The 25601-nt window shown below is 54.3% G+C and overlaps 7 protein-coding genes and 1 non-coding gene across 8 annotated transcripts in view; 4 read left to right on the forward strand and 4 right to left on the reverse strand.

Annotated features, from left to right (window-relative positions):
* UMAG_11956 (uncharacterized protein) lies at positions 1-975 on the reverse strand (the record flags this gene model as incomplete). The annotated part of the gene is made up of 1 exon (XM_011391541.1): positions 1-975. A coding segment is annotated over one exon (975 nt), but the record flags the coding sequence as incomplete, so codon positions are not given.
* Positions 976-4351: 3376 nt separating this feature from the next.
* On the reverse strand, positions 4352-5332 carry UMAG_03265 (uncharacterized protein; the record flags this gene model as incomplete). The annotated part of the gene is made up of 1 exon (XM_011391379.1): positions 4352-5332. One exon carries the CDS (start codon positions 5330-5332, stop codon positions 4352-4354), a length of 981 nt encoding a protein of 326 aa, XP_011389681.1.
* An 874-nt stretch (positions 5333-6206) lies between these two features.
* UMAG_03266 (uncharacterized protein) lies at positions 6207-10385 on the forward strand (the record flags this gene model as incomplete). The annotated part of the gene is made up of 1 exon (XM_011391380.1): positions 6207-10385. One exon carries the CDS (start codon positions 6207-6209, stop codon positions 10383-10385), a length of 4179 nt encoding a protein of 1392 aa, XP_011389682.1.
* A 1193-nt stretch (positions 10386-11578) lies between these two features.
* UMAG_03267 (uncharacterized protein) lies at positions 11579-13909 on the forward strand (the record flags this gene model as incomplete). The annotated part of the gene is made up of 1 exon (XM_011391381.1): positions 11579-13909. One exon carries the CDS (start codon positions 11579-11581, stop codon positions 13907-13909), a length of 2331 nt encoding a protein of 776 aa, XP_011389683.1.
* A 318-nt stretch (positions 13910-14227) lies between these two features.
* UMAG_16222 lies at positions 14228-14342 on the forward strand. The gene has a single exon (XR_897736.1). It is a non-coding gene; the product is annotated as a 5S ribosomal RNA (ribosomal RNA).
* A 250-nt stretch (positions 14343-14592) lies between these two features.
* Positions 14593-16896, forward strand: UMAG_03268 (uncharacterized protein; the record flags this gene model as incomplete). The annotated part of the gene is made up of 1 exon (XM_011391382.1): positions 14593-16896. One exon carries the CDS (start codon positions 14593-14595, stop codon positions 16894-16896), a length of 2304 nt encoding a protein of 767 aa, XP_011389684.1.
* Positions 16897-17312: 416 nt separating this feature from the next.
* UMAG_11957 (uncharacterized protein) lies at positions 17313-23027 on the reverse strand (the record flags this gene model as incomplete). Its single annotated transcript, XM_011391542.1, has 3 exons — positions 17313-21256; positions 21342-21897; positions 22947-23027. 3 exons carry the CDS (start codon positions 23025-23027, stop codon positions 17313-17315), a joined length of 4581 nt encoding a protein of 1526 aa, XP_011389844.1.
* A 1501-nt stretch (positions 23028-24528) lies between these two features.
* The window catches only part of UMAG_15004 (putative malate synthase), a gene marked incomplete at both ends in the record, with an annotated part of 1795 nt that continues 722 nt past the window's right edge, over positions 24529-25601 (reverse strand). Inside the window, one exon of the mRNA XM_011391564.1 lies at positions 24529-25599. Within this exon, the coding sequence (XP_011389866.1) occupies positions 24529-25599 (1071 nt within the window). The remainder of the gene's footprint in view (positions 25600-25601) is intronic.

A 25601-nucleotide genomic window follows, 5' to 3' on the forward strand; every position in this document is an offset into this window, starting at 1 on the left:
TGCTTTCCTCAACTGTACTTTCATACTCTGTCCCACAAGCGCATCCATGAGCGCTGATGATGCCGAAAGTCCGGGATGCTTTCTCTTTTCGTGAACCTCGAACGAATCGCTGTACACTGAGGCGATTCTGAAAATGCGAAGCCCGACGCGGTCGAACAAGTCGAACCTCAGACGGTAGGTGCCACGATTGCGCACGCCGAGTTCTTTGAAGACGAAGAAGCTTTGATCTTGGCGTGTATCGATGCGTGAGTTGAGCGCGCTCTGCAGTGTGTCGCCAACAAGAGGCTCGATGCGCTTTGCATCGGGGAGACACTCTTGCATGGGCGTATCCGCACCAACTAGTTGCGCACGGATAAAGACTTCCGGAAGCGATACAAGCTGTTCGTCTGCACTCTGATCGATCAGCAGCTCGCAAACGGGCGGTGGGTCGATAGGCACCGACCGTGCGGTTCGTAGAGACATCTGACTATTACCAACCGCGAGTCCGCGTCGAGGCTGTTGTCGGATGACTAGCGAAAAGCGAGGTTCTCGTCGACACTTGTCGGCGTACATGGAAAGTGCATGGCTGACGCTGGGAAGCAGAAGCCATTCAGATCGCTTGGGTAGCGATGGCGTCGACGTCGACGATGTTTCAGCAAGAGCAGCACGGTAGCCCGTCTGCTGTGACAAGCGTTGTTCTGTGGCGCTAGCGACATTGGGCGTCAAAGTTGACGAGCGTGATGGACCAGATCCCGAAGAATAGGCATGTTCGGATTCGCGCTGTTGTTGGAGCGACGAATAGCCGTTTACATGCTCTCGGTACTGGTGCGCGCGATGCGAGCGATCGTGGCTTGGTGGATCGAGATGTTTTGGCAGGTGCGTGTTCAACGTAGTATATTGCCGAGCTGGACGCGTATGTTGCGACAAAGTATAGTCCTTTCCACCACGAGATGGGGAGCGAGAACTGCCTCTGTCACCGTAGCGATTCTCATCCATCGGATCTCTACGTCCGTGTAACCAGCCAGGAAGCTGGTGGGGCAAAACAATGGCGGTAATGGTGAACAACTAGGCCGCCGTGATGCGACCTGCGCACTGTCGAGAAGAGAAGCGAGTAAGAGCGCCGATTGACGATCAAGCAGTTCAATCAAGCTGGTCTAAGTCGATTAGTTTCTTCGAGCCCGTGTTGTGGTTGAAGATGGTCCAGATGATGGTTGATTCCGTACAATGGGCGCGATCGTTTGGTAAAGAATCCTACAATGGCAATCTTATGGAGATTAGCTAGGAAATGAGAGTACCGGAAGCGTGTTCCAATATGATAGAAGACGAGCAGAAGGGGAGAAAGCAAGCGGCAAATGAAAGGTGGACGAGTTAGAAAAGAAAGAGCGGCAGACGAACAGACCATGTCACCAAGGACGATCACATCGAAGGGCGAACCCGACGATAAGCGGCGAATGGTAGAAGGTGGTATGCCGTGCGGCTTGTGTTCTTGTTTGCACGGGACGATTCCCCGAGATCTGGTAGTCCTCGGTGTCAGTGTACCAAGAAAGAGGGGCGAGCGATCTGGCAGGTGAACCACGACAAAAGGTTCCAATAATGTCATGCGCAGATCAATGGAGCTGTAAGCGCCAGCACAATGGAGTAGGAGCGAACGGTGCTTCGTGGGACCAGCCATGTCGAGCGGGGATTCAAATCGATGAGCTGCTAGGATTGTGTTAGACAGTGGTAGAGAGGCCGCATGGGGATGTGAAAGGATAAGCGTGCCAACCGGTGATAGCAAGGGCAGGCAATAGCAGAAAAGAGACAGGCTGTGTCTGTCCATGAGGGACGCCGATGCGGTCCAGGAGGAGATCCAGGCCCTCGTCGGAAACGAAACGTTGCAGAACCAGGCGTTTCCATCAGTCGTTCAACGTACCACGAACTTGGTACAAGTAACGCACAGTTTCACGGGACGCATAAGGCAAAGCCGGTTCGATGTGGTGTGGTACCCGCGTCGGCAGCGGAAGCGTGCAGCAAGCGAGCTGTCGCCGAACCACAATCGAGAATCATGACTCTCAACTTAGATCAGAGCAACAGAAGCGGCGTTGGTAGCAGCCGTCAAAACAGTTGCAGTGGCGCAACACAAAGCGAGTCAGAACTTCAGCCTTCAGGGTTCAGTTGGAGCTTTCCTGTTTCGTGTACGGTACCCTATTTGGGGACAAGTAACAGCCAAACACGCTGCCAACCAACGCACGCTGCTACAAGTGAAGCCCGACAGAACTCACTCTTAGATTGGTGATGGGGTTATTTTTTGACAGTTGAGCAACACAACGCCAGAGACACAAGTCTTGAGATCTGCGTTTTTTCTTTTCTTTAAAAAACCAAAAAATATACGAATAATTCGTGAATACGAATGCCGGACGACGGACGACGGCGATTGGATGTATGTGTGCACGATGGCTGCTCGCGTAACTGTGACTTGGATGCAACTGGGGCCCTTTCTACGCGTTTGTGGCAAAGTCCAGACCGAAATGCCCGTCTTCAAGTCGGTCCGCCTCCTTGCCTTTCTCGTTGGTGACTGTCCAAGGACGCACCTCGGATCAGTTGGTTAATGTTGAAGCTTTGGCTCAGTACTTGCAGAGTACAAGTGTTGCCAAGAGGGCTCCGCTTTGACTGCAATCTTGGCGGGGCGCAAGGTGGTTCCTCGCCACAAAACGTGTGTCGGGTTGAAAGCTTTGCGCGCGAGAGCGGACACCACGAGCTCGAGACTGCGTGGTCGAGATTGCGAAGTCGACGAGGCGGCAGACAAGATGCAGGTCAGGCCCCACGTTCGTTGGTGCTGTTTTTGTTCTAACGTTACCTGATCTGCCTTTTCCCTATTCGTGATTTTCCTTCGTGATTTTTCTACTGAGCATTCATGAAGCGTGAATCACGAAAGGTACCAAAATCCAAAGCCCGACGGCCTTCCAACTCGTTCGATTTTGGTTTCGGATTTTGGATTTTCGATATGCCACGCTGCGCTCGTCTAAGGTAGAGTAAAGGCAGCGGCAGCCTGTCGAAAAACAAATCTGCAATCGTGAATCACGAATCCAACTTGACGCTCACGGCTTGTTGCCAACCTTGACAATTCACAATTACAGTAGTGAACTCTTTTGAATTGGATTTGTAACTTGTGATTCGTGATTGTGAACCTGAAAGGGTCCAGACCGTGTTCGATGGCCGACTGCCTACTAGTCGCGAGTATACGTGATTGTGGTTGTTCCAAGAGAATAAAAAAGACGGAACGACCTTCTTCGGAACACCAAAAGGCGTTTGTGGTTGCTAGTTAAACCCCATTTCATGATTCGTGATTCACATTGTCAATTTGCCTCAATTTGCCTCCCGAGTCAAGTGTCAGTGGCTTGTCTGCAAAGCCTCCCGTGTCGCACAGCGCTTCACATTAGGAACTCGACGATGCGGAACCGGAACGGATCGATCCCCAATTGTGACTTGTGAATTGTGAATTGTGAATTGTGAATTCACTCACGACTCAGGAAAAACTTGTCTGGCACACGTTCCATCGTGTGGCTTCTCTTGCAATGCAAGCGGAAAAGACGCTTATACATGATCGCTCAGAGCCCGACCAAGTCTCAAAGCAACTAGATAGGCCAATTCTAGGTGGCTGCGCTCGTTGCGGTTTTGGCGTCGTTCCGGCCAGTCAAGATCCGTTGGCGTCTTAGGAATGCCGACCGGTGCGCTGATGTGTCACCATCCATCCTTGTCCTCTACTCAGCAATCACCAGCATCTGTGCAGACCATTCGTGATTGCCAACGTCGGCGGTATGAGATCAGCCATCCACCGCGTCCAGCCCAGAATTTCACATTCGTGATTTGCAGCCGAAAAACATGAAACGCCAAAGGTACCACTCACAGCTGCACGCTGGTCAACGAGCCGGGTCTCAACACCCGTAACACGCCAGCCGACACCGAGCACACACTCACGGCTGCATGGACAGTGCACGCCTGTACCTTAACCCACCTTCCCACACTCACGACTTGTGACACAGCGGTACCGGTACACTTTCCACGTTGCAAACGCATTTGAAAGCCGTTGCTAGCAGTCGAGGCTGGGTTTGTACCACCTGATCCTTCCCGAGCCTCGAATAAACTTGCTTCCACAAGATGGCACAATGAATCAGATAAGCGCGTTTCTACTACCACACCAAAACTCATCTGCAAGAGGCCGAGATTCTCCTATCGCTATGACACAATGACACAATGACAGAGGTTGACAAAAGATGGCGCAGATGCTCTTGCATTCGCAAATGTGCTGCTAGTTGCTGCGTGTACGACGAGCTTGTACTGGCTTGTCTGGCTGATGCTGACACTGACACTGATCGCTTGCTCGCTTGTCGTCTTATTGGCTAGCTGTGTGACCACGCAGAAAGGCAGAAACGGCGTCTGCACTCCAACAATTTTGCTCCATTCTGCGTCGTTGCCTTTGCTCTGCACGAGCTGTTACAGCTTCCACACCATCCTCAGAGTCGTCATCCTTATCTTGATCGGATTCGTTTCCTTCTTCGTCGTCGCCTGGATCTCCTTCGTCCTCTTCCGCTGCAGATAGTCGCTCGCGTACATTGAGCACGTTGCCCTCTTCATCAGGCGCATTTCGCAGATGATACCAAATTCGTAGCGCTCGAAGTGCCAACGTATCGTGTTGCAAAATTTCGTCTCGGACATGTCGGAGCTCGGCGTTGATATCACCGTGCGACTCTATAGCTGACGATGCATGGTAGCTTTCCAACAGCTTGCTCTCTTCCTTCGAGATCTCGGCCTCGGGCGCTGTTCGAAGCAGCGCGCCCAGGAAATTGATGTTGTCGTCGGGAATCGGCAGCACAGGATGTGCTAGTAGTAGCGGCAGTGGATTGCTGCGGTCGTAAAAGCTGAGCTCAGGCAAACCATCAGCGGTAGCCTTAACACCATCGTCGGCAGAACTATCCGAGCCACCACCCAAGATGCCTCCAAACAGGGACGAAGATCCAGAGGTGTCGGCGTACAGATTTGCATTGTTCGCTTCCGCCTCGAGCACCCTGTTGAACGACGCCAATTGTGACGGCAGAAAATGAGGAGACGCCGATAAAAGAGAAGAGGAGAGCGAGTAGGCATGGGAGAGCAGATTAGTATATCGGTGCAGCAGCGTTGGCCACTCGTCCATACCGGGCACCACCGCGATTTCTTCTTTGAGACCGACAATGGATGACAAAAGTGACTCGAAGCGCTGCAGCAAAATCTGTAGGTGCTCGACAGGGATTTGGGCTCTTGGTAGTGTTGGCGGTGCCGCCGTGGTTGCTGCTACGGCTGCTGTGGCCGTCGCCTCACCCGCTCTCTTGGATGACATGTCGTTCGTATATGTTGCAGCGCAAGCGAGGTTTCAGTGGATCGTTCCCTGGTGTACGATGGTCAATGTCGAGCTCCAGGCGACTTGGCATGGGTCGATTTGACGCTGGCTCGCTGTCGGGCCGTCGATCACCACCTTGCGCATCTCATGAGAAGGCGGTGAAATGCCGGTCTTGCCGCTGGTCAGCTCAGCTCTTCCGAGTAGCTGTTCCGAATACAGCGTGAACTCGAATCCAGTCGAATCTTACTCGAACAGGTTCAGGTTCAGGTTCAGCCGTGACGACAAACGTGATTTAAGAGTCGATCAGAAGAAGTCACGCAGCTGCGTCCAGGTTTGCGCACAGATCCACCGCAATCGCATCTTTTTCTCAGCTTCGCAAAAGACGCTCCACGTAAACGCCAAAACGCAGGCAGGCAGTTCGTGAGTCACGAGTGTGCCGCTTCGCATTACGCCTTTGCACCTACATTTCCTCCACAAAAAGCTCCGAATCGTGAATCGTGAATGTGATCATCGCGATTGATTCTGTGATTCACGATTATAGCCACGTAACTGTCATAGGCAGAGTGGCCTTGACGATAGCAACTCGTGACTCTCCTCAACCCTTTCATGAATGCAAGCTTTGGCAATCAACGAAGAGCATTCTGTCTGCCACAGCCGTTTTAAGACGTCAAAAATTGCCCTTTAGCAGCTCACAATCCGCCCAGGCGCAAGGTCCATCGTGCCGCCATAGCATCGATCAAGCAAGCGGCTTGCATCGGATTCGAGTCCATCGATAACTCTTCCAATGGCTCTTTTCATTGCACACTCGCTCATCTAATTCACGTATCGCAACGCTGCAACGCTAGCGGCGTGATCCCCGCTGCCTCGTCCCAGGATGTCTACCTCTTGGATCAAGTCTCTTCGCGATCGCGCAGCACAGGCGGGTGGATCCAAAATCCCCGACTCCCTCTTTCAGACCGACTGGTCTCGATCTTTGGCGAATGTGCATCTCAGTAGTGCCGGCACATTCAATGAAGGCCTTCTCGCTGGGCTTGCTCTTCCCGGTGAGGTCACTGCCATGGCCTTTGAACCGGTCCAGGGCTTCCTCGCTGTCGGCACCACCCTGGGCACCATCCATCTGTTTGGATCGCCTGCGGTCCAGCTTTCCTTTTCACTACGACCAGCGCACAAGGTCAATCACCTCGCCTTCAAGTCCGACGCTGGACTCTTGATCTGCATCGACGAGAAGGACAACATCAGCATCTATGATCTGGCACGACCCGACCCACAAATCAGAGCCGCTCATGGTACGTCTACCAACCAATACCGTGCTTCGAGCGCTGCAACCGGACACAGCATCACGGGACCCCCACATCCCGACACACCACAGAGAGTGGGTATGCACACCGTACGCAACAAGGTCATCTGTATCGAAGTATCTTCTGCCCACTCCCACATGTTTCTTGGCCTTCGCGATGGCACCGTTGACACATTCGACTTGGAACGCATGTGCCCTTCTCCATATCGTGTCCCCAATCTCTGGTGGGAGGAAGAAGAGATTCTGCGCAAGTCTGGCGTCCCCGACGCACCTAGCCGTCGCCATGTACCGCTGATCATCGATATCAAAACTCATCCCAAGGACATCAACCACTTGCTATTGGCTTACGAGGGTGGTGCCATCCTTCTCGACATTCGCGAGCGGGCTGTCCTCAAGACATTTCAGCTGCGACTACTTCCAGGCGCGCTGGGTTCTGGCGGCAATCCAGAATCGGTATGGACAGAGCGTGCACCTCCCGCCACATGCATCGCTTGGCGACCAGACGCCGAGGTTTTCGCCATGGGCCACGAAGACGGCTGCGTTTCCTTCTGGTCCATCCGCGACGATGACAAGCCAATCATGGTTCGAACTCTGACCAGCCTTGATGTGGAAAAGCCTGTTACTGATCCGGCCCTCATGGATATTCAACGGCCACTAATCGAGCCCATCTTCAAATTGGCATGGTCCGGGTTTCCCGAAAAAGGCTGGATCGACATGGCTACTGAAAGCGCCGCAGGCTGGCAGTCACATGCACGCCAGCGCAGCGCTTCCTCTCATGAGCCCACCAACGGCTCCATTAAAGGCACAGTGCTTACCGTTTTGGGTGGGGCCAAAGCCGGTATCGACCCTCCTGGGCTTTTCACTGCCCACCTACCGCCCTACACTAGCAGTCTCACCTTGTGGAGTGGTGGAACAGTTGAGGCAAACCACAAGCTACGTCTTGCGCTCTATGACTCACTCGTTCCTACATGCGAAACTGTCTATCCAACTTCGAGCGTAGTTGAAGACTTTTTGCTGCTGCCAAGGAGCAACCCTCACTATTCTGGCACTTACGATCCCACAGCTGTAGTAGTGCTACTGGCAGCGGATCCCTCTCTGCCAACACTACCACCTCCTGCTGCCGCACGCGGTCTAGCGTGCTTTACATTCCCTCCTCGACCGCAGTCTTTCACACCAGATCAGCCGGCTCCAACATCCGGCCACCAGCAGGGCCACCATCTAGACCCATCCCTTGTTGGTCCACCGAAGGAGTTGCACCTCCCCTTGCCTCTCACGCTGGCGGGCGGAGGTGCGATACTTGGAGCCAAGCTAGAGGAATTAACTCCTCATGCGTACCGGAAGCTTGTCGGCCCTCTCGATGTGACTGGCTTGAACCAGAAACAAGAGCAGGAAGCTGCTGCCTCTGCCCTCAAGTCCTCCCACAACAACAGCAGGCCACCGCTCATATTGACAGGAGGCAAAGCCTCGGCATCTCTGTCCGGTGAAGGCACTGATGGTATTACGGACTTGATTCGGTCAGCCAAGTTCCGCCTTCTGCTCACGTGGCATCTCGACGGTACGGTGCGCTTCTATGATGTCAGTCCTCACTTGCTCCTTATGGGGGAGGTCGATGAAGCTGAGTTGCGCAACCAGCCAGACAATCCGCGCATCTGGCTTAAGCAAGGCTTCCCGTCGCCTTTGCCGCACCTCACCATCGACACCAGGAAGCTCCTCGGCAGTCCTCTGATGATGGGCCATCCTTCCTTTGATCGAATCCGTGGCAAAGCTCGGATTCAAGACGTCCATTTTGCATCTGAGGTCCTCGAGACAACTGTAGCCCTCTCGACGGGACAAGTGGTACATTGGCAATTCGGATTTGCTCAGCTTAGCGAGACAGAAGCGATTCAGGATCAAGTCGAGCAAGACATGCTGAGAGAAGAAGCCAATCAGCCAAGCCTCATGATCCCGCCAGTCACAAGCGCGTGTCGTGCTCATCGATCCTCGAGTTCGCTCGCTTCTCCACCTGGCTCGTCGCATCTGCTCGATGCCGAAATGTCCCAGGCTATGAGGGAGCTGGGCGTAGCCGGTGGCAGTCACGATACAGCTAATGGATATCCTTCAGAGATGGCTTCGCCGCCTACACACGCCATAGAAGCATCGGCTGGCGTTCCGCCACCACGTCCACGTCGCGATCCCAAAAGACTCAGCAAGCACGACTCACCTGACATGAACCAGAGTCGAGAAGCTCTGTCCACTGCTGGCCCTTTTCTTACGCCACTTCAAAGCCGCCCATCTGCGTCGGAAGCCACGGCGGACCACGACGAGGTCATCTTCCTTCGACAACTTGCGGATCCAAGATATGACGGATTCAAGCCCAATCTGATGCTTGATCCAATGCGAGGTGAAGTGTCCGCATTCGCGTCGGGCAACATTGGCTTTATGGCGGTAGCTTGCGGAACGGCATTAGCGGTCATGGACTTTCGAAGTGCTGAACTCATTCTCAAAGAAGGTTTTGGCGATCAGCACGATACCAACTCTGGTGGTTCCCGCGACGACAAGGCTCTACGCAAGACATTGGAGGCCGAGTCCAGGAGTCCGATCGTTCATCTCTCCTTCACCGTCTGTCGCGTCGCCGAGGATCCCAGCCTGGCTCCACGTCTCATCGTGATGCGTGCCAATGGACTGACCACGATTTGGACGTTGCAGAGGACGCTCGATATGTGGCTGGCGGAACGCACCGTGACGCAGAAGCTCGACGAGATGAGTGAGATTCGAGGCATCCATATTGTCGACCTCAGTGGACGAAGCCGTGACGGTCTTCCATACGATCTGCAACAGGCTTTGCGAGAGCAACAATATGGTCCAATCGGATCAATGGCAGAGACGTCAATGCCGCCTGCAGATATTATGCTGGGCTTCACGGATCGACAGCTGACGCTTCGATATGGTGTGACTGGATCCATCGTTTCACGCGCCGAGATTGGAGAGCGCGTGTTGGGTTGCGGAGTCATCGAGCGATTGCAAGACAGAGTGGCCGCGGTGGTGACGCCGACGAGCATCCGGCTGTTGAGCTTGCCTCGATTGGAATCCATTATTCGTCTGCAAAGACACCATCGGACCGTAGGCGAGGTGCTGGGGGGAAAGCCTTCGATCTCGTTCGACGCGCATGGCGACTTTGTCGAAGTGTGCAGCAGCCTCGATGTGCGCTTGTGGACCACATTTGCGTCTCTGCGTCGACCCGGTCAGCCCAGCCTGACACTGTACAACCCGACACTCAGCCATGCTATGCCGGTGCATCCGGGCGCAGCAGGCTCGGCAGCTGGAGTGGCTACCAGCATTGCGGGATGGTTCGGCACAAAGACAACAGGCGTGCTCTCCGTCGGTGCTCAGATGGATGCGGTGCTTGCAGGACCCCAGCGACCAGATCCGCCGAGACTCGGGGATGCGCTGCCACCACGCGACTATCGACCGCCCCATGTCCCGGCTGCACAAACGGAAGCTGGGCGAGAGCGCGCAGAGGAACGTGCTGCGGCGCCCAGTCTGACTGCAGTTCGAACGGATGCGAGCAAAGCCAAGACGGTTGCCGCATCAACCGAGTCAGCCTGGCACACGGGCTACCAGAACATAGATCTTCTCAAGGCACGTGGCGCCATGATGAGCGGCATCGAGGATGGACTGACGTCGCTCGAACGCGGAGCAAGCGATTTCTTGAAGAGCACGCGCGAGGCAGCAGTCAAAGGAGCGGCTAAGGATAAGCTCAACAAGATGTTTTTCTGAGACTGCACTATCGTCACTCGTGACTGACAGCTAGGTTTGCTGCCAAGATCTCGATAAATTGCACAACATCCACATTCGTGATTCTTGATTGCACCATGTCCTTACTAGCTGAGTCTGAGCCTGCTGCAACGTAGACTGCGCCATGATGGCAATCTGGACGTGACCTAGTCAGAGGCTGTTCTGACATTGGCAATCGAGAATCACGAATCCTGAATAATGCCAAGTCCTGTTCAGCGTCGGAACGTGTCTATCGAGCAAGACGTGCTATGCCTTAGTTCACGCGATTAATATTAACACCAAACCTTTGTTGGTTCAACGTGCAAAACGTGTCCACATATTGTATCGGTTAACTTATTCTTAATCGTGAATACTACGTTACGTTCTGTTTTTCCAATCGTTATTATTGCCAATCGTGAATCGTGAATGTATACAAGTGACGAGAACGTAATACTGAGTTAAGTCCACCAAAAGTTATTTTTATTGAGATTTTGCTGATTTCGTTAACGCCGCCCTGCCGCTCAAGTGCCGAGTGGATTCTGTCGGGGTTGTCGTAAACACAAATTGACCGCACATAATTAACTCGGCAGTATGAAAAAGTTGATTGAAGCGAGAATCACGAATGGGCGGTATGCGTTGTGACCCGACAGTACAGCACAGTACAGTAAAACTGACACAAATAGTTAACTTAGCACAAATTACGAAGCGTGGACCACGGATCTTCTGGCTCAGGCACCTCTTTTCTCTCGCTTATGAGCGATGTTTCTCGACAGGTACTTTTTTTCCCTTTTCCTTTTTCCAACTCAGCTCAGCCAGCGACGCCAACTTTTTTTTGTTTTTTTTGTGGTTATTTCCACGCTGCCAACCGATGCATCCGCGAGCCCTTTCGGCACCATAGACACGGACGGCACTGACACCCTCGACCCTTTACCCTCGCTCCTCCGCATTGACAATTAGCTGCTGCTAACCCTAACACGCGACAGTCAGCTACCACGTACACGCTACCCATACTTGGCAAAGCAATGCGTTCACGATTGAATCTCATCCAGCCTTCTCTTCCCTTTGCTTTCGGTGCCACCACCACCATCTGATCATTACAGCAAGAGTCGTTTCGGCGCGTTCCGTTGCGACATCGCATCAACACCCATTTTTGACGTCGATTCACACTTTATAGCGCTCAGTGCGCAGCGGTCAAGATGAAGTTCGGCAAGACGTACATGGAGACCATGGCGGATCCCGCGTTCCCTGCGGAATGGCGGAATGGCGCTCTCGAATACAAGCATCTCAAGAAGCTCATCAATGGTGTTGTTGCCGAACTCGAATCCATCGGTCTCGGCGCCGACGTCCTTCGAGAGCTTCTGATTCGCCCGGAGGATGAACCAAACGAGTCCCCGCACGCTTCGCCAAAGTCGAAACCCAAGCCACTACCAGCAGACGCCGTCGAGTCAGATTTTGCGCTGGCAGACGACTCGGGCAACAGCTCAGAACAGGAAGACCAAGAGGACACTCGTGACAAGCTCACCCCCGCAGGAAAGTGGGTTAGCGACTTTTCTGTCGACATGATCCGAAGAGCCTCGTCCCCAGGCAGAAACGCTCTTTCAGACGCTTCAACAACTGCGCTCCAACCAGAACAAGTACAGAATCAGCAAAATGGATCCAACTTGTTAGTCGTCCCCACTTCACCCAAGCCACGCCGTTACAGCCATGGCATCCAAGAGGTCAGTTCGTCACTGGCCAATGTTGGTCTACAGTCAGAAACACGTGGTCGAGCTTCCTTCAGCGCCGATGCACGCCCAGACTCGGATAGATGGGCAGGGCTTGGTCGCAAAGACTTGGCAGCAATGGGTCTGTCTAAGAGGCCTTCCGATGGTAGTGCTGCTGTTGGATCCAGTCGTCCTCACGAGCCTAGCCCAGGTCGCCACGATTGGAGCGCCAGCAAATGGAGGGAGGAGGCAAAGCTAGATTGGGATCCCAGCTCAAATTCGGCTGTTAGCGGTCGATTGTTGGCTGCACCTCCCCATGCCTCGCGCACCGACAAGAGTGCCAGTCCAGCAAGGCACCGTTGGGTCGAGGGCAAATTCGGACGACGTGCGCGTGCCGAATACGAGCTCGGTGGAACGCCAGAGCACCCGGTACCACGCATTCGACTCTTTATCGAGTCTCCACTGCCATCCGACGGCGAAGAAGACGTCGAGAATGCTCGCATCGTCTCGGACGACAACAGCAGCAGTAAGAGCTTTGAAGAGCAGATCACCGAGCTCCCCGTCTCTTCGACCCGGCGCTTCTCCAACATCCCCGAGGATGGTCCCGAGGGCGAGACGCGAGAGCAAAAGGTTGAGCGCCAAACCGAGATTCGTCGCAAACGTGGTACGCGCTCGCGCGAAATTGTGATTCCTCTCACCGCCGATACGCAGTTTTTGGACACGCTGACGCACGCGCTACAGAATCTCTCCAACATCCAGTCGCACCAGCGCGACAACTTTGTATTCGAGACCGAGTCGTTGTGCTCGGCGATCGCGCGCGCTTCGAGTCCATATGCCACCAAAAACGATCTGTACGTGTGGAGGGAGATCTTTGGTCTTTGGGTCGACATGCAGGTGTTTGAAAGTCAACGTGAAAAGGATCGCGGCGAGCTGAGCATTGATGAAAGCGAAGCTCGGTTGAAACGATTTGCTATCGAGCTCACCAAGCGCGGTTGGATCCACGATCCGAGCTCGCCCGTGCCCACGTCGGGCAGAAAGGGGCGACTGGTCAAGCTTAAGCTTGGATCAGGGCCAAGCAGTCAGGGTCTCAAGAACCAGGCGAGTGCAGCGGCGATCGAAGATTTCCTGCGTCTTAACTTTGCCCTGCTTGATGTCAAGAAGTTCCAGCGGGTCAATGTGGAGGCAGCACGCAAGATTCTCAAGAAACACGACAAGAGGACGGCTTTGACGGCTAGCAACGATTTACGTGCTTTCATGGCGCAGCAGGAGGCGGCTCGACGTGCCATGGGGATCAAGGCTGTGGGCTCGGGAGGTGTGATGAGCGTGCCAACGTCGGCATTGGAGCCTGTAGCTGATGTGACCAACGGTATCTCGACTGCGCTTGTCTCGTCCGCAGCACATCCCTCGCTCGCCGCGCTGCTACCGTCAGCTACAACCGGGATCCTTTCGGAATCGCTCCCACACATCCTGCTCTCGCTGGTCACCACAGCGCTTCTTCCGATCCTACCCGCGGTCGACGATTACAGCTGTGCCATCTGCACATCGGTAGCATGGCGACCGGTCCGACTCGACTGCTCGCACCTCTTCTGCTTGCGCTGTCTGGTCAAGCTGCAACGACAGGGCAAAGACGATTGTCCGCTCTGCAGAGCGCGCGGTGTGGTCAAGACGGCCGATCGTCGAAACATGGACGAAGAGGCCGACAAGTATCTACAGACTTGGTTCCCTCGTGAGGTCAAGGAGAAGAACAAGGAAAATGAAAAGGATCGTCGACAGGAGGAATTAGAGGCCATGGGTCTGCGCGAGAAGGAGTGTGTGATTCAGTGATCCCCATCGAGGCTGCTCCGTTTGCTTGTAGGCTTGTTTGCAGTTGGCTTTTGTATCGACGATACCCCTCTCTAATCCGCGCGCTTTGTGAATGCTTCGAAAGTCATGTGCAGGCGGCTTCCACAACGAGTGAGTCCGCAGCGAATTTGTGATTTGTTTGCGTGCAGTTCACGTGTGTGGATGTTTTGCGTACTGGTGGTCACTTGTCGATTTGAGGCCAACAGTTCCCCGTTGTCATCCAGTTGGATTGAGTCACAAGCAAGGGCATTATTGTTCAGTACAAGTATTTATTTTAGCCCGGCTTCCGCTTGGATATCTGCGGCCATAGAGACATGAAAATACCGCATCCCGTCCGATCTGCGCAGTCAAGCATGTCGTCGCCTAGTCAGTACTGCGGTGGGGGACCACGCGGGAATCCTAGGTGCTGCAGTTGTTTTTTCTCCTCTCTTGGTTTTTTTTCGGGTTTGGTTTTACTCACCACTCGTGACTTAGTCGGTCGATTTACGACTACTGAATGAGAGTGGAGGAGGAATCGTGAATCTGTGATCAAGGGTCCAAACATGGAGTTTTTTTGCTTCTCGGATCATGTTCACATTCACCATTCGTTCTGCGTTACGTTAGCATCTTTGCAACGCGACTATCGGGTTATAGCAACATCCTGGCGTTCGAGTGTCGAGGTCAAGATGAGTGCAGAACCATCTGTGCAAACCACGTCGTCTTCGGGGCCAACAGAGCTTCGATCAGCCCCGTCGTATGCTGGTAGTTGGACTAAACTCACACCGCCACTCACACCGTGGGTTGTCTCGCTACTCTCGGACCTGGGATTTGGCCAGATGACGCCGGTTCAAGCATCAACCATCCCGCTATTCGTGTCGCACAAGGATGTTGTAGTGGAAGCAGTAACCGGATCGGGAAAGACACTGGCATTTGTTATTCCTGTGCTCGAGATGCTGGCGAGACGAACAACGAGGCTCAAGAAGGACGAGGTGGGCGCATTGATCGTGAGCCCGACGAGAGAATTGGCAGAACAGATCTACAAGGTGTTGGTCATGTTTCTGGACGCACAGAACCACGCGCATGTCCAAGCACAGCAGCAGCAAGATCAAGATGAACAAGACGAGCAAGACGAGCAAGAGGCGCAAAGCGATAGTGATACCGATCCAGATGCTTCCACCGCGCTCAATAACAAGCGCAAGTCTTCAAATCACCTAGTTGCACGCAAAAACATGATTTCGGGTGCTCAGTTGGTGGTTGGAGGATCGAAATGCACACCGCTCGATGATTATCGTCAGTTGCGCGATTCGGGCGCCGACATCCTGGTTGGAACCCCAGGACGGCTGGAAGAGTTGCTATCCAAAAAGGGTGTCAAGAAATCCAGCCTGGAAGTGCTCGTCTTGGACGAAGCGGATCGACTGCTCGATCTGGGCTTCACCGAAAATTTACGTCGCATCCTATCGCTTCTGCCCAAACAACGTCGAACAGGCCTCTTCAGTGCAACAATGACAGATGCGCTCTCAGAGCTCGTCCGGATCGGCCTGAGAAACCCCGTTCGGGTCGTGGTCAAAGTGGAAGCTAAACACAAAACTAGTTCGAGTATCGATGACTCGAGACGTACACCAGCGACACTGCAAAACCTCTACCAACTCTGTCGAGCGCAAAACAAGCTGGCGCAACTTGCACGGATCGTGCTGTTTGAATCGAGCCAGAACGCGATCAGTGGTGGAGCGCGCAAGTTGATCGTCTACTTTAGCACGTGTGCGCAGGTCAACTACTTTTACTCGGTGTTCAGTCAAGTGTCGATATTACGACAACATCGGGTCAAGCTGTACGCGTTGCATGGAAAACAGACTCCAAGCAAGAGGAAGAGTATGTTTGATACATTTGTGGCAAGTACCGCATTGGATAGCGGAGCGAGTGGGGCCAGCGTGTTGTTCTGTACGGATGTAGCGGCGAGGGGGTTGGATTTGCCCGATGTGGATGTCGTGGTTCAGTACGATCCGCCTACGGATCCCAAGGTGTTTTCACATCGATGTGGGCGTACGGCTCGAGCTGGACGCAACGGTCGCGCGATCGTGATGCTGCACACAGGACGCGAGCAAGATTTCGTTTCGTACATGCGCGTCAAGCGCATCCCGTTGTCACCCTACCCTTACCTCTCCTCTACACTACACGGTATCTTGGAACCAGCAGAAGACGATGCATCCGCGCACGACTTGGAGCTCTCGATTCGCGACCTCGCCAAGACCGATCGCGAGATCTTTGAGCTTTCCATCCGAGCCTACGTGAGCTATGTACGCGCGTACACCAAGCACGAGATGTCGTACATCTTTCGCATCAACGAATTGGATCTAGCCGGAGTGGCGAGAGCGTTCGCACTGATTCGGTTGCCCAGCATGCCCGAGCTCAAATCGCGCCAATCCGCCGGTACGCTAATATACAACCAAGAACCGATCGATTTCAGCTCGATTCCGTTCAAAGACAAAGCCAAGCAACGCATCCGTTTAGCCAAACTCTCTGGAGACCAAGCCAAACCACCAGCGCGCATCAAAGCGAGCGTCGATGATGCGGCGCAGTTGCAAGACGACCAATGTGATAGCCATGACTCGGATGATGCACATCCGAATTCGTCAGCGACACGTGCCAAGAACAAGAGGAAGCTCGAGCGCGAAAAAGGCGCGTGGTCGGCTCAGAAGGAGCGAAAACAAGCTCGACTAGCCAACAGGGAAAAGCGCGCACGCAAGCGCACGTTTCTCAAGACGCAAGCTGCCGAATCGAGCTCCAACGCCAAACACGAGCCTCCACAGGACGACCATGACGAGCACGACTGGAACGACGACTACCGCAAATTGCAAAAGGACAAACGTCAGCAGCGACAGCGAAACAAAGCAGACCGAGCAAACAGTGACAACGACGACGCTATGCATTTCAACAGCGACAGCGACGCCGCCGCCGCCAACGCCGACGCCGAACCCTTCTTTGTCATCTAACTTAACTTCCTGCGCTCTCACCACTGGCTTGCACCGCACATTTCAATCCACATTCACCAGCCCCACATCCCAAACCCATCCGACGACAGACCATGTTTCAACTGATGATCGTCATTCCACGATTGAATCGCGTCCAAAGAAATACAAGACTGAGCTGCTTAAAAGTACATCGTGCGTACAAAAGTGTGAGCATCCACCAAGCCGTCTATGATGTCGAAAGCTGAAACAGTGGAGCATGACAAGTGCGAGCTTCGCGCAGCGCAACGCTTCAAAGTGAGCATGCGCTACAATCGTGAGTGGCGAACGCGTGACGATACGAAAGCTAAAAAAACCAAACTGGCAACTGAAGATGAAAGTAACTCAAGGGCATGGTGTCACGAGTTGCGAGTGCAACTCAGACAATCACGAATACCTGCCTAGGCAGTGACGTGGATGTGACCTGCTTCTGCCTCGGTCAATTCTTCCTCTGGTCGCTCCTCCATGGCAACGCCGAGCGAAGGACCGTCAGCGCCGTCTTCCATGGCGCGCACCACTTCGCCCTCCAGATCGCGTCCCAAGCCGCCCTGTTCGCGTGACGATCGACGCACAAAGATCGGTGGTTTCCCAGCCAGGGCCAACTCGGGCGCAGAGAGCACTTTAGGTGCCGGTCGAAGCTTGGTCGGTACGACATCCTCGGCGATCACCTTGACTGGTCCTTTGCGCAACAGTCGACGCTTGCTGCTCTTGCCAAGTTGGGGCGTCGCCTTGGAGCTACCTTCAGCGCCAGAGGCGCCATCTTCATCGCTTGCGCTAATAGCACTGTGACCCTCATGCGAGATCACTTCTGGCGTCGCGCTGCCAGCTTCGGAGCTCAGACTGGCAAATTCGACCGATCTCGACGACACCCCTCCCACCGGTGTGGCGGAAGCCGCAATCTCAGCGGCGACAGCTTCACGTTCGGCAATCGGGTTGAACGAGCCGCGGCGTCCGGATTGAATCGAGTGTGGCCCCATCACCGTTTCAGTTGAGTCGCGCTCGATCAGCCGGGGTGGTGAGCCAGGCTCGCCAGGGCCTGGAATGGTGATCTCGAGTCCTCCCCCTGGCCTCTTTGAGCCAAAGTAGTCGCCGTGCATGGGCGGCGCAACGTACCTCGAGAGACTCTGTCGAGTGGAAGGATCAAATAGCCATTTAACCAGTGTCGATTCCAGTGCAGCACTCTTGACCGGCTTGGAGAGGTAGTCTGACATACCCGCTGCCAGACACTTTTCACGGTCACCGCGAATCGCCGAGGCGGTCATGGCAATGATGGGGGTCGTGCGGATGTCGACGCTATCCGACTTGCGCAACCGCTTGGTCGCTTCGTATCCATCGCAGTTGGGCATGTGACAGTCCATGAGGATCAGATCGTACGAGCGCTTGCCCACCTCGTCGATCGCCTCGAGGCCATCTTTGGCCACTTTGCAGCTGAAGCCCATCTTTTTGAGCGTCCTGAGGGCAATCTGTGCGTTGATGAGGTTGTCCTCGGCCACCAAAATCCAGATATCCTTCCTGGGTCGTTGCAATGGGTTTTCGCTGACACCCAGGGTGCTGGTTGCTTCGTCCATCTGGATCTCGGGGATCGCCTCTTCGTCAGGCGAAGAGTCGCCGCTCGACTCGAGCGTTTGCACTTTCTCGAACGGGATGCTGAACCATGCGTTTGACCCCTTGTTCTCGACCGACTCGAGGCCAATGGTACCACCCATGAGGTCGACGAGGTTCTTGCAGATGGACAGACCAAGGCCCGTGCCGCCAAAGCGGCGTGCAAAGGAGGGATCGGCTTGACTGAATGGCTGGAAGAGCCTCTTGAGAGTAGCTTGTGAGATACCACAGCCCGTGTCGCGCACCTCAAAGTGTACGTGGAGGCTCTTCTGGTCCTCGTAAGTCTCGATGACACGAAGCGTGATGGAGCCGACGGCGGTGAATTTGATTGCGTTGGTGAGCAAATTGGTCAACACTTGCCGCAGCCTGCCTGCATCGCCAACAATCTGACCCGTAAAGTTGAGCTGACATTCGTTGCGGAATTCGAGACCCTTCTTTTGAGTAGCAAACGTCAACATCTTTTGCGTGTCCATGATGACCACGTTGAGGTTGAAGGCGGTCTTCTCGAGATCCATCTTACCAAGCTCGAGCTTTTCGAAATCGAGAATGTCGTTGATGACCGTGAGCAGCGCGTCGGCGGATCGCTGGATGTTTTCCGCAAAGTCGCGCTGCTCCTGGGAGAGTTGCGTATCGCAAAGTAGCTCCGAGAGACCGATGACACCGGCAATAGGGGTTCGAATCTCGTGGCTCATGTTGGCGAGGAACTCGGACTTGATGCGGCTAGCTTCTTTGGCGGCGGTCTCAGCCGCAAGGGCACGTGACCTCTCATGCATGGATTCCTCAAGCTTGAGCTCGGCACGTCGTCGGTCAGTAATGTCCATCGAGGCACCAACGACACCAATGATGGTCCCCTCGTTGGCCTCATGATCGTACGATTCTTCGCGCTGAGGAGTGTACTGTGTACGGAACCAGCGACCCTCGATCTCCATTTCCTGAACCACCGACTCGCCGTTGAGGGCACGGCCGATGGCTTCTCGAATACCGGGCGAATCCCAGACCTCGTAGATGCTACGGCCAATCATGCTCCGTTGCGCTGCACGTTTGCCTGGGCCGCTGACGACACTCTGGCTGTTGGTCTGCGACTCTGCGTCCTTGCTCTCGTCACTGCGGGCATTGACGGTGCCAGCACCAAGCGATCCAGATAGCGAGTTGCCCGAGCCCGAGCCCGAGCCATCTCCGTCCGAGCCATTCGGCGTGCCGGGGGCGAGCCGCAAGGATCGCACACCCGGTCCTTCGGCAATGGTGATGATGGCATCTAGGTCGATGGCCCAGATGGTGACGTGGGCGTGGTTAATGACGCTTGTGAGCTGTGTTTGGGATTTGCGCGACGCTTCGAGCGCCTTGACTTCGCTGTCGCAATCCGTGCAACTGCCGTACCACTTGATGACTTTATTTGAACCCGGCTCGCGCACAGGCAAAGCGCGACCAAGCATCCACTTCCAGACACCGTCGTGCCTCCTGGCTCGGTACATGACTTGATATGGCTCGCCAGTGCGCAAAGAATGTGACCAGTGAGCATTGGTTTCGGCCATGTCGTCTTCGTGGAAGCATTGTTGCCAGCCAAGGCTGAAGAGAGTCTGCGAGTCGAGACCCGTGAAACGGTACCAGCCTTCGTTGAACCAATCGACGGTGCCATCGGGGCCCGCGGTCCAGAGCATTTGGGGCATGCTGTCGCAGATGGTGCGGAAATATTCCTCACCCTTCTTCTCGACCTCGAGGCGATACTTTTTCTCCGTGTCTGTGACATCGACAAGAGTGATGACGCCACCAATGTGATGTCCGAAGCCTCCAGCATCGCGAATTGGCTTAGCAACGATCTCATATACGCGACGGACGCCGGTGTCGGTGGCAACGCAACCGATTCGGACAGGCTTTGTGAATTGTCCAAGGATGGCGGCACGATAGATGGGCCAGTTTTGCTCGGGGAATGGCTCGCTGAAGTCCTCGGTGTAGCAGACCATGACGTCGGAGAGCCAGGAAAGATCGACTTCGACGCCCTCTTTGTGGGGCTTGGGTTGCTCTTGTTTCTTGGGCTTGTCTTGGGGATTTTTTTTTTCAAACATCTTGAGCATCTCATCACAGGCGCGGTTGCGGATCACGGTGGAGCCGTCGGATGAGAGAGCCATGATGGCAGTCTCGATGGTGTGAAAGACACCCTCCTTGAGTTGTTCGGCCTTGCTGAGCTGCAAGTCGGCTGGACTCATGCGTCGCTCGGCAAGACGAGTGGGTACGATGCTGATGGTGAAGTACGACTCGTGCGGAAGTGGAGCGCCTCTGGACTCGATAGAATCGGAGCGATTGGGTGTTGTAAAGGGAGGTTGCTCGTTTCCGGCTTGTTTTTCGGCGTCGGATGTGAGACTCTTTGCGAAATGGCTGTTGAAAGTTTCGGAGAAGACTTCGTCAGTAGGATGCCAAGCCGAGATGGCCATGTCTGCGGAAAACATCTTCTGATCGTCCTGAAGAAAGGTGAGACGGGTGAGCACGGGTGGCGCCCAAGCAGCGGTGGCTCGGACCTGCGATGCCTCTTGGATTGCTGTGTAGAAGTCGGCACGGTGATTTTCGATGATGAGCTTTTCCATCATCTGACCCATGCAACTGACGCCAGTCATGAGAAAGATGCTCTCACATGGGCGATTCATCATACGGATGCGTCTGTTGTGATCGAGGACGAGCATGGGCGTGGGCGCAAAGTAGAGCGCCCTGACCGACTCGTCAGAGATCAACATCCTGGTGGATGAAGATTCTGCAAAGAAGGAAGGGGAGTTGGAAGGGAAAGGGACTAGGCTAGCTGAGGGTGAACGAGGGTCGAAAGCGGGTGGATTGTAAACGTCGAGGAGCTGGAGCCGAGCTGGAAGTGGCGGGTGATTCGGGATTGCTGTGCGGGGCAAGCGGATCAGTTGGGAGATGAGACTGGGAGCCAGTGCTGCTGGCGGATTGAGGCGGCGGGTAGGCCCTGGAAGTAGAGATGGCACGAGTAGGAGGTAGAGGAACGTAGTGAGGGCCGGCAAGCGCGTCTTGGAACGGAGTGAGCGGTGCGCTGGTGTGAATCAAAGTGCTGGCGGTGGAGGAAGAGGGCGTGAAGGGGGCTCCACCGCTTGAGCTCTCGAAGCGCGCTCGCTTGGTCGAAGACGAGGCAGCGGCAGGAGCTGCCTGAGCGGGTTGGGTGGCTTGTGAGGCCGCTTGTGATGGTACAGATGTGTCACCAGACGGCTCTTTTATGGGACGCTTGCGTGACGGAGGATGTTGGGAAGGATCTTGACGAGCAGGTGGAGCGGGAATGGTGACCGAGGTTGGAGATACTCCCGAGTTGCTAGAACTGGAGTATCGCTGAACTGAACTAGGTTGAGACGGGTTGGTGAAAAGAAAAGGGGCAGACCAATCAGACTGATGTCAATATCAAAAGAGATGGATGGTCGTGCAAAGTGGCGAGCAGATGCGCGAGGGGTGGAATGGGCGCAAAGCGGGCCTCGCGAAGAGGAAACGAATCTGGGGATTGGGTCCCTAACCCCTTGGACGTCTAAGATGACTAGAATAGCGACTTCAGAATTGGGATGTGCGAGATAGATGGAGGAGGATAACGTTGTTCGCTGGAGATCAAGTTGGTAATGTTGACTGGCGTGCAGGTGAAGCGTTCAAAGACCAACCAATCGTGAATCGCACACCGCAGTCGAATCAGGTCGACACAGAGCTAAAAAGTGTAGAGCTGCACGACGAGAGAAAGAGGAAGGGCGTGTCTGATCAGATGCGAGACTGTGTGACGGGAGAAGCAAGCGTACCGAATGTGTTGTGCATTGGCAGAGTGGTACGTGATCAGGATACGTACTGTACAATTACGGCAGTGGAAGGTGAGGAGGCACCCCACCCTAGCAAACGGCTATAGAGAGGACAAGAGCAGCGGAGCAGCAGCCATTCCTGTGCAACTCTTCCGACATTCATGATTCGCGATTCGATTCAAAATTGGAGCGCAAGAAACCAAGTCAGAAGTTGGATGCTGACGCTCATCGGCAACCGCAGAACCTGGTTGCCGTCACAAGTAAGATACAGACCGGAGCTGCCATAACAATAATTAACCAAAGCGTGAAGACGTGAGAAACACCAACGAACAAATCGTGAAGTGTGAATCGTGCGTGACGTGTGAGGATTAATCATAAATTATGAAGCGTCAATCACCACGATGTCGACCGCAGATCGGACAAACGTGAAGGGGGTTCGAAAATGCATCTGTCCATGTCCCCAGGCACAACACCCTCTATCACTTTGGGGTCTGCTATCCAAATTCTGCAGGAAAAACGTGAAGAAGAAAAAGAGAGAGAGAGAGAGAGAGAGAGAACCAACGACCAACGGGCGACACGCATAATTGAATTTACGATGCACAAGGAGAGCAAGAGAAACAAGAGTGTAGCTCGGATCGGCTGGAGCTTGCCTTGAACAACCAGCAGCGCAAGATTTGCGCTGGCGTCTGCCGTTCTACCGGTGGAAAGGCCAAATGAAGGAAGAGGCTCTTGATACCTCATCTTGGTCCAACATGCACGATTTGCAAGTCGAGCGAATTTGTGCTATGGGACCAGTAATAAAGTTGTGATTTCCACGATCGCGCAAGGCGTCGTCGGGCTCAGATCCGGCAGAAAAGGAGCACGTAGGGTTCACTTACAAGCCACTTGGTTGTGCAGCTGAACTCGGTTCTTCCTGTCGCCGGCCGAGTTGTGCGTAAGCAGTATCAAAACGCTACGCCACCGCACTGAGCAATCACAGTTTTGAGTCACAAATCACCAAACCCGCCCGCAATCCGCAGCCACCCGCAGCAACAGATCGGCGAACGCAAGTCCGAGTTCACTCCGATCCACCGATCGCCCGTTTCCACCGTTCCACCGTTCCACCGCTCTCATCGTTCCACTGCACTGCAAAGGTCTCCAAGATTCAGCGTTGTTGTTTTAACCAATCTGGAATCGTTTCAACATGTTTGCGCTCCCTAGTCCGAGCCGGCATTCAGACGCTCGCACACCATCTATACCCTTGTCAGAAGACCCCACCAGAGTCAACTAGTTCGCTTGCGGTGGGACGCACGCGTCTTGCCTTTTTCAAACGCCGGCCAGTACGGAGCTTCGGATTCACGTACATTCCAAGCACGTCTCTTCATTTCCCTCTTTGACAACTGATGATCCTGACATGCCCATTCGCATCATTTCTGTGCCTCGCATCTACCCGGCAAAGACCAGGTCTGTACACGTGGGTTCTACACCGGACGCATCGATACGACAAGAAGAAAAAGTGGAAAGAAAACAAAAGTGGAAAGCAGAGAGGAACAAAAGAAAGAAAAACAAACCCCCCCCCCCCCATAAATCCTTTCACTTGATCGTGACTGAGCAGAAGCACTCGCGACTCGTGACTGTGATTCAAAATCGACGTGCGGCGTGAAATGTTATGGCATCTCTCTCTTCTGCAAGATGTGCGTCTGCGCTCCATGTGGGCAATGACACGCGCTCACCCAAACCAAGATCGTCGATCTGGACTGTCACAGCTTAGTCAAGTTAAAACTGATCGTGCTGAAATTTCGTTTCTCATTGCATAATCCTCACTGGAACAGCCCTTCCCAACCCTGCCGAGTAGATTGAGCTTGTCTCAGCAACGAGCGAGCAGCTCGCTTTCGACGCTCCAAACATCGATATTTCTGAGCGCCAGCTTCATCCAGAGATGGACGGTCTGCTTTTGCTCACTTTTTGCCTGTCCAATCGTGAATGTCCGCACATCTCCTCTTGATTGCAACCCTCCTCCTAGGCTGTTGGAAAGATTCCCGTTCAAGCCCGCTTCACTTTCTAGCTTTCATACCATAAACTTGACAACAACGTTCACAACAACTTTTCTTCAGCTCAAAGTAGGCAGCCCATCACACCTGAAGCACTGAACTCCTCACATGAACCACTCAAAACACTCACAGCTGCCATCAGAGAGTATTTGCATACATTACACGAGAAACAAGAGACGCAAGAACAAACGACGACGGCTCTTCGGCATAACTCAGATACGCGCAGGCGCGTGCTGGTGAGGAAGGTGCGAGTAGAGAGCCGAAGTAAGGAACTCGTCCGGCGCAGGGGCACGAACCTGCTCAGAAATGTAACGCTTGGCCTTCTCGACACTAGCACCGATCTTGGTCACTTTGGCCGCCTCCTCGTCAAGGATGCGGTCGACGTACGCAGGCGTGATCGCATTGCCCTCGGCAGTCTTCTGCTTGTGGTACACCCATGCCCACAGTCCGAGACGCGAGATCTCTCCCGTAGCAGCATCCTCCATCATGTTAGCGACTGGAACACAGCCAAGACCGTTCAGCCAGTTGGCGCAGTACACCAGCAACGCAGCTACGTTGGCACGCACGCCGGCTTCCGTAATCTGACCGGGAACGTTCGAGTTGAGCAGATCCAGAGCCGAAACCTTGACCTCCTCGCGACGCACGTGGTACTGGTTAGGTCCGAGCATGTGCTTGTCAAAGATCTCAAGCGCAATCTTGACAAGCGCAGGGTGGGCAACCCAAGTGCCGTCGTGACCAGCCTGCACCTCGCGAAGCTTGTCCGCACGCACCTTTTCCATGGCTGCCTCGTTGGCCTGCGGGTTGTCCTTGATGGGGATCTGAGCAGCCATACCACCAATCGCGGCAACACCGCGCTTGTGGCAAGTCTGAATCAGCAAATTGACATAGGCCTGCATGAAGGGCACCGTCATGGTCACCGCCGAACGATCGGGCAGGATCGAGCCGTTCGTGTAACGCTGGCGCTTGATGAACGAAAAGATGTAGTCCCATCGACCGCAGTTGAGACCCGAAGAGTGTTGGCGCAACTCGTACAGGATCTCGTCCATCTCAAAAGCGGCAGTAATGGTCTCGATCAAGACAGTACCTCGGATAGTACCACGTGGCATCTTGATGTAGTCCTGCGAGAGGTTGAAGACGTCGTTCCACAGGCGAGCCTCGAGATGGCTCTCCATCTTGGGCAGGTAGAAGTAAGGACCGAAGCCCGATCGGACCAGCTCATGCGCATTGTGGAAAAAGTAGAGACCAAAAGTCACCAGCGAGCCAGACATGGGCTTACCGTCGACGA

The sequence above is a fragment of the Mycosarcoma maydis genome, chromosome 8 (genome assembly GCF_000328475.2).
Source record: "Mycosarcoma maydis chromosome 8, whole genome shotgun sequence".
NCBI lineage: Eukaryota > Fungi > Basidiomycota > Ustilaginomycetes > Ustilaginales > Mycosarcoma > Mycosarcoma maydis.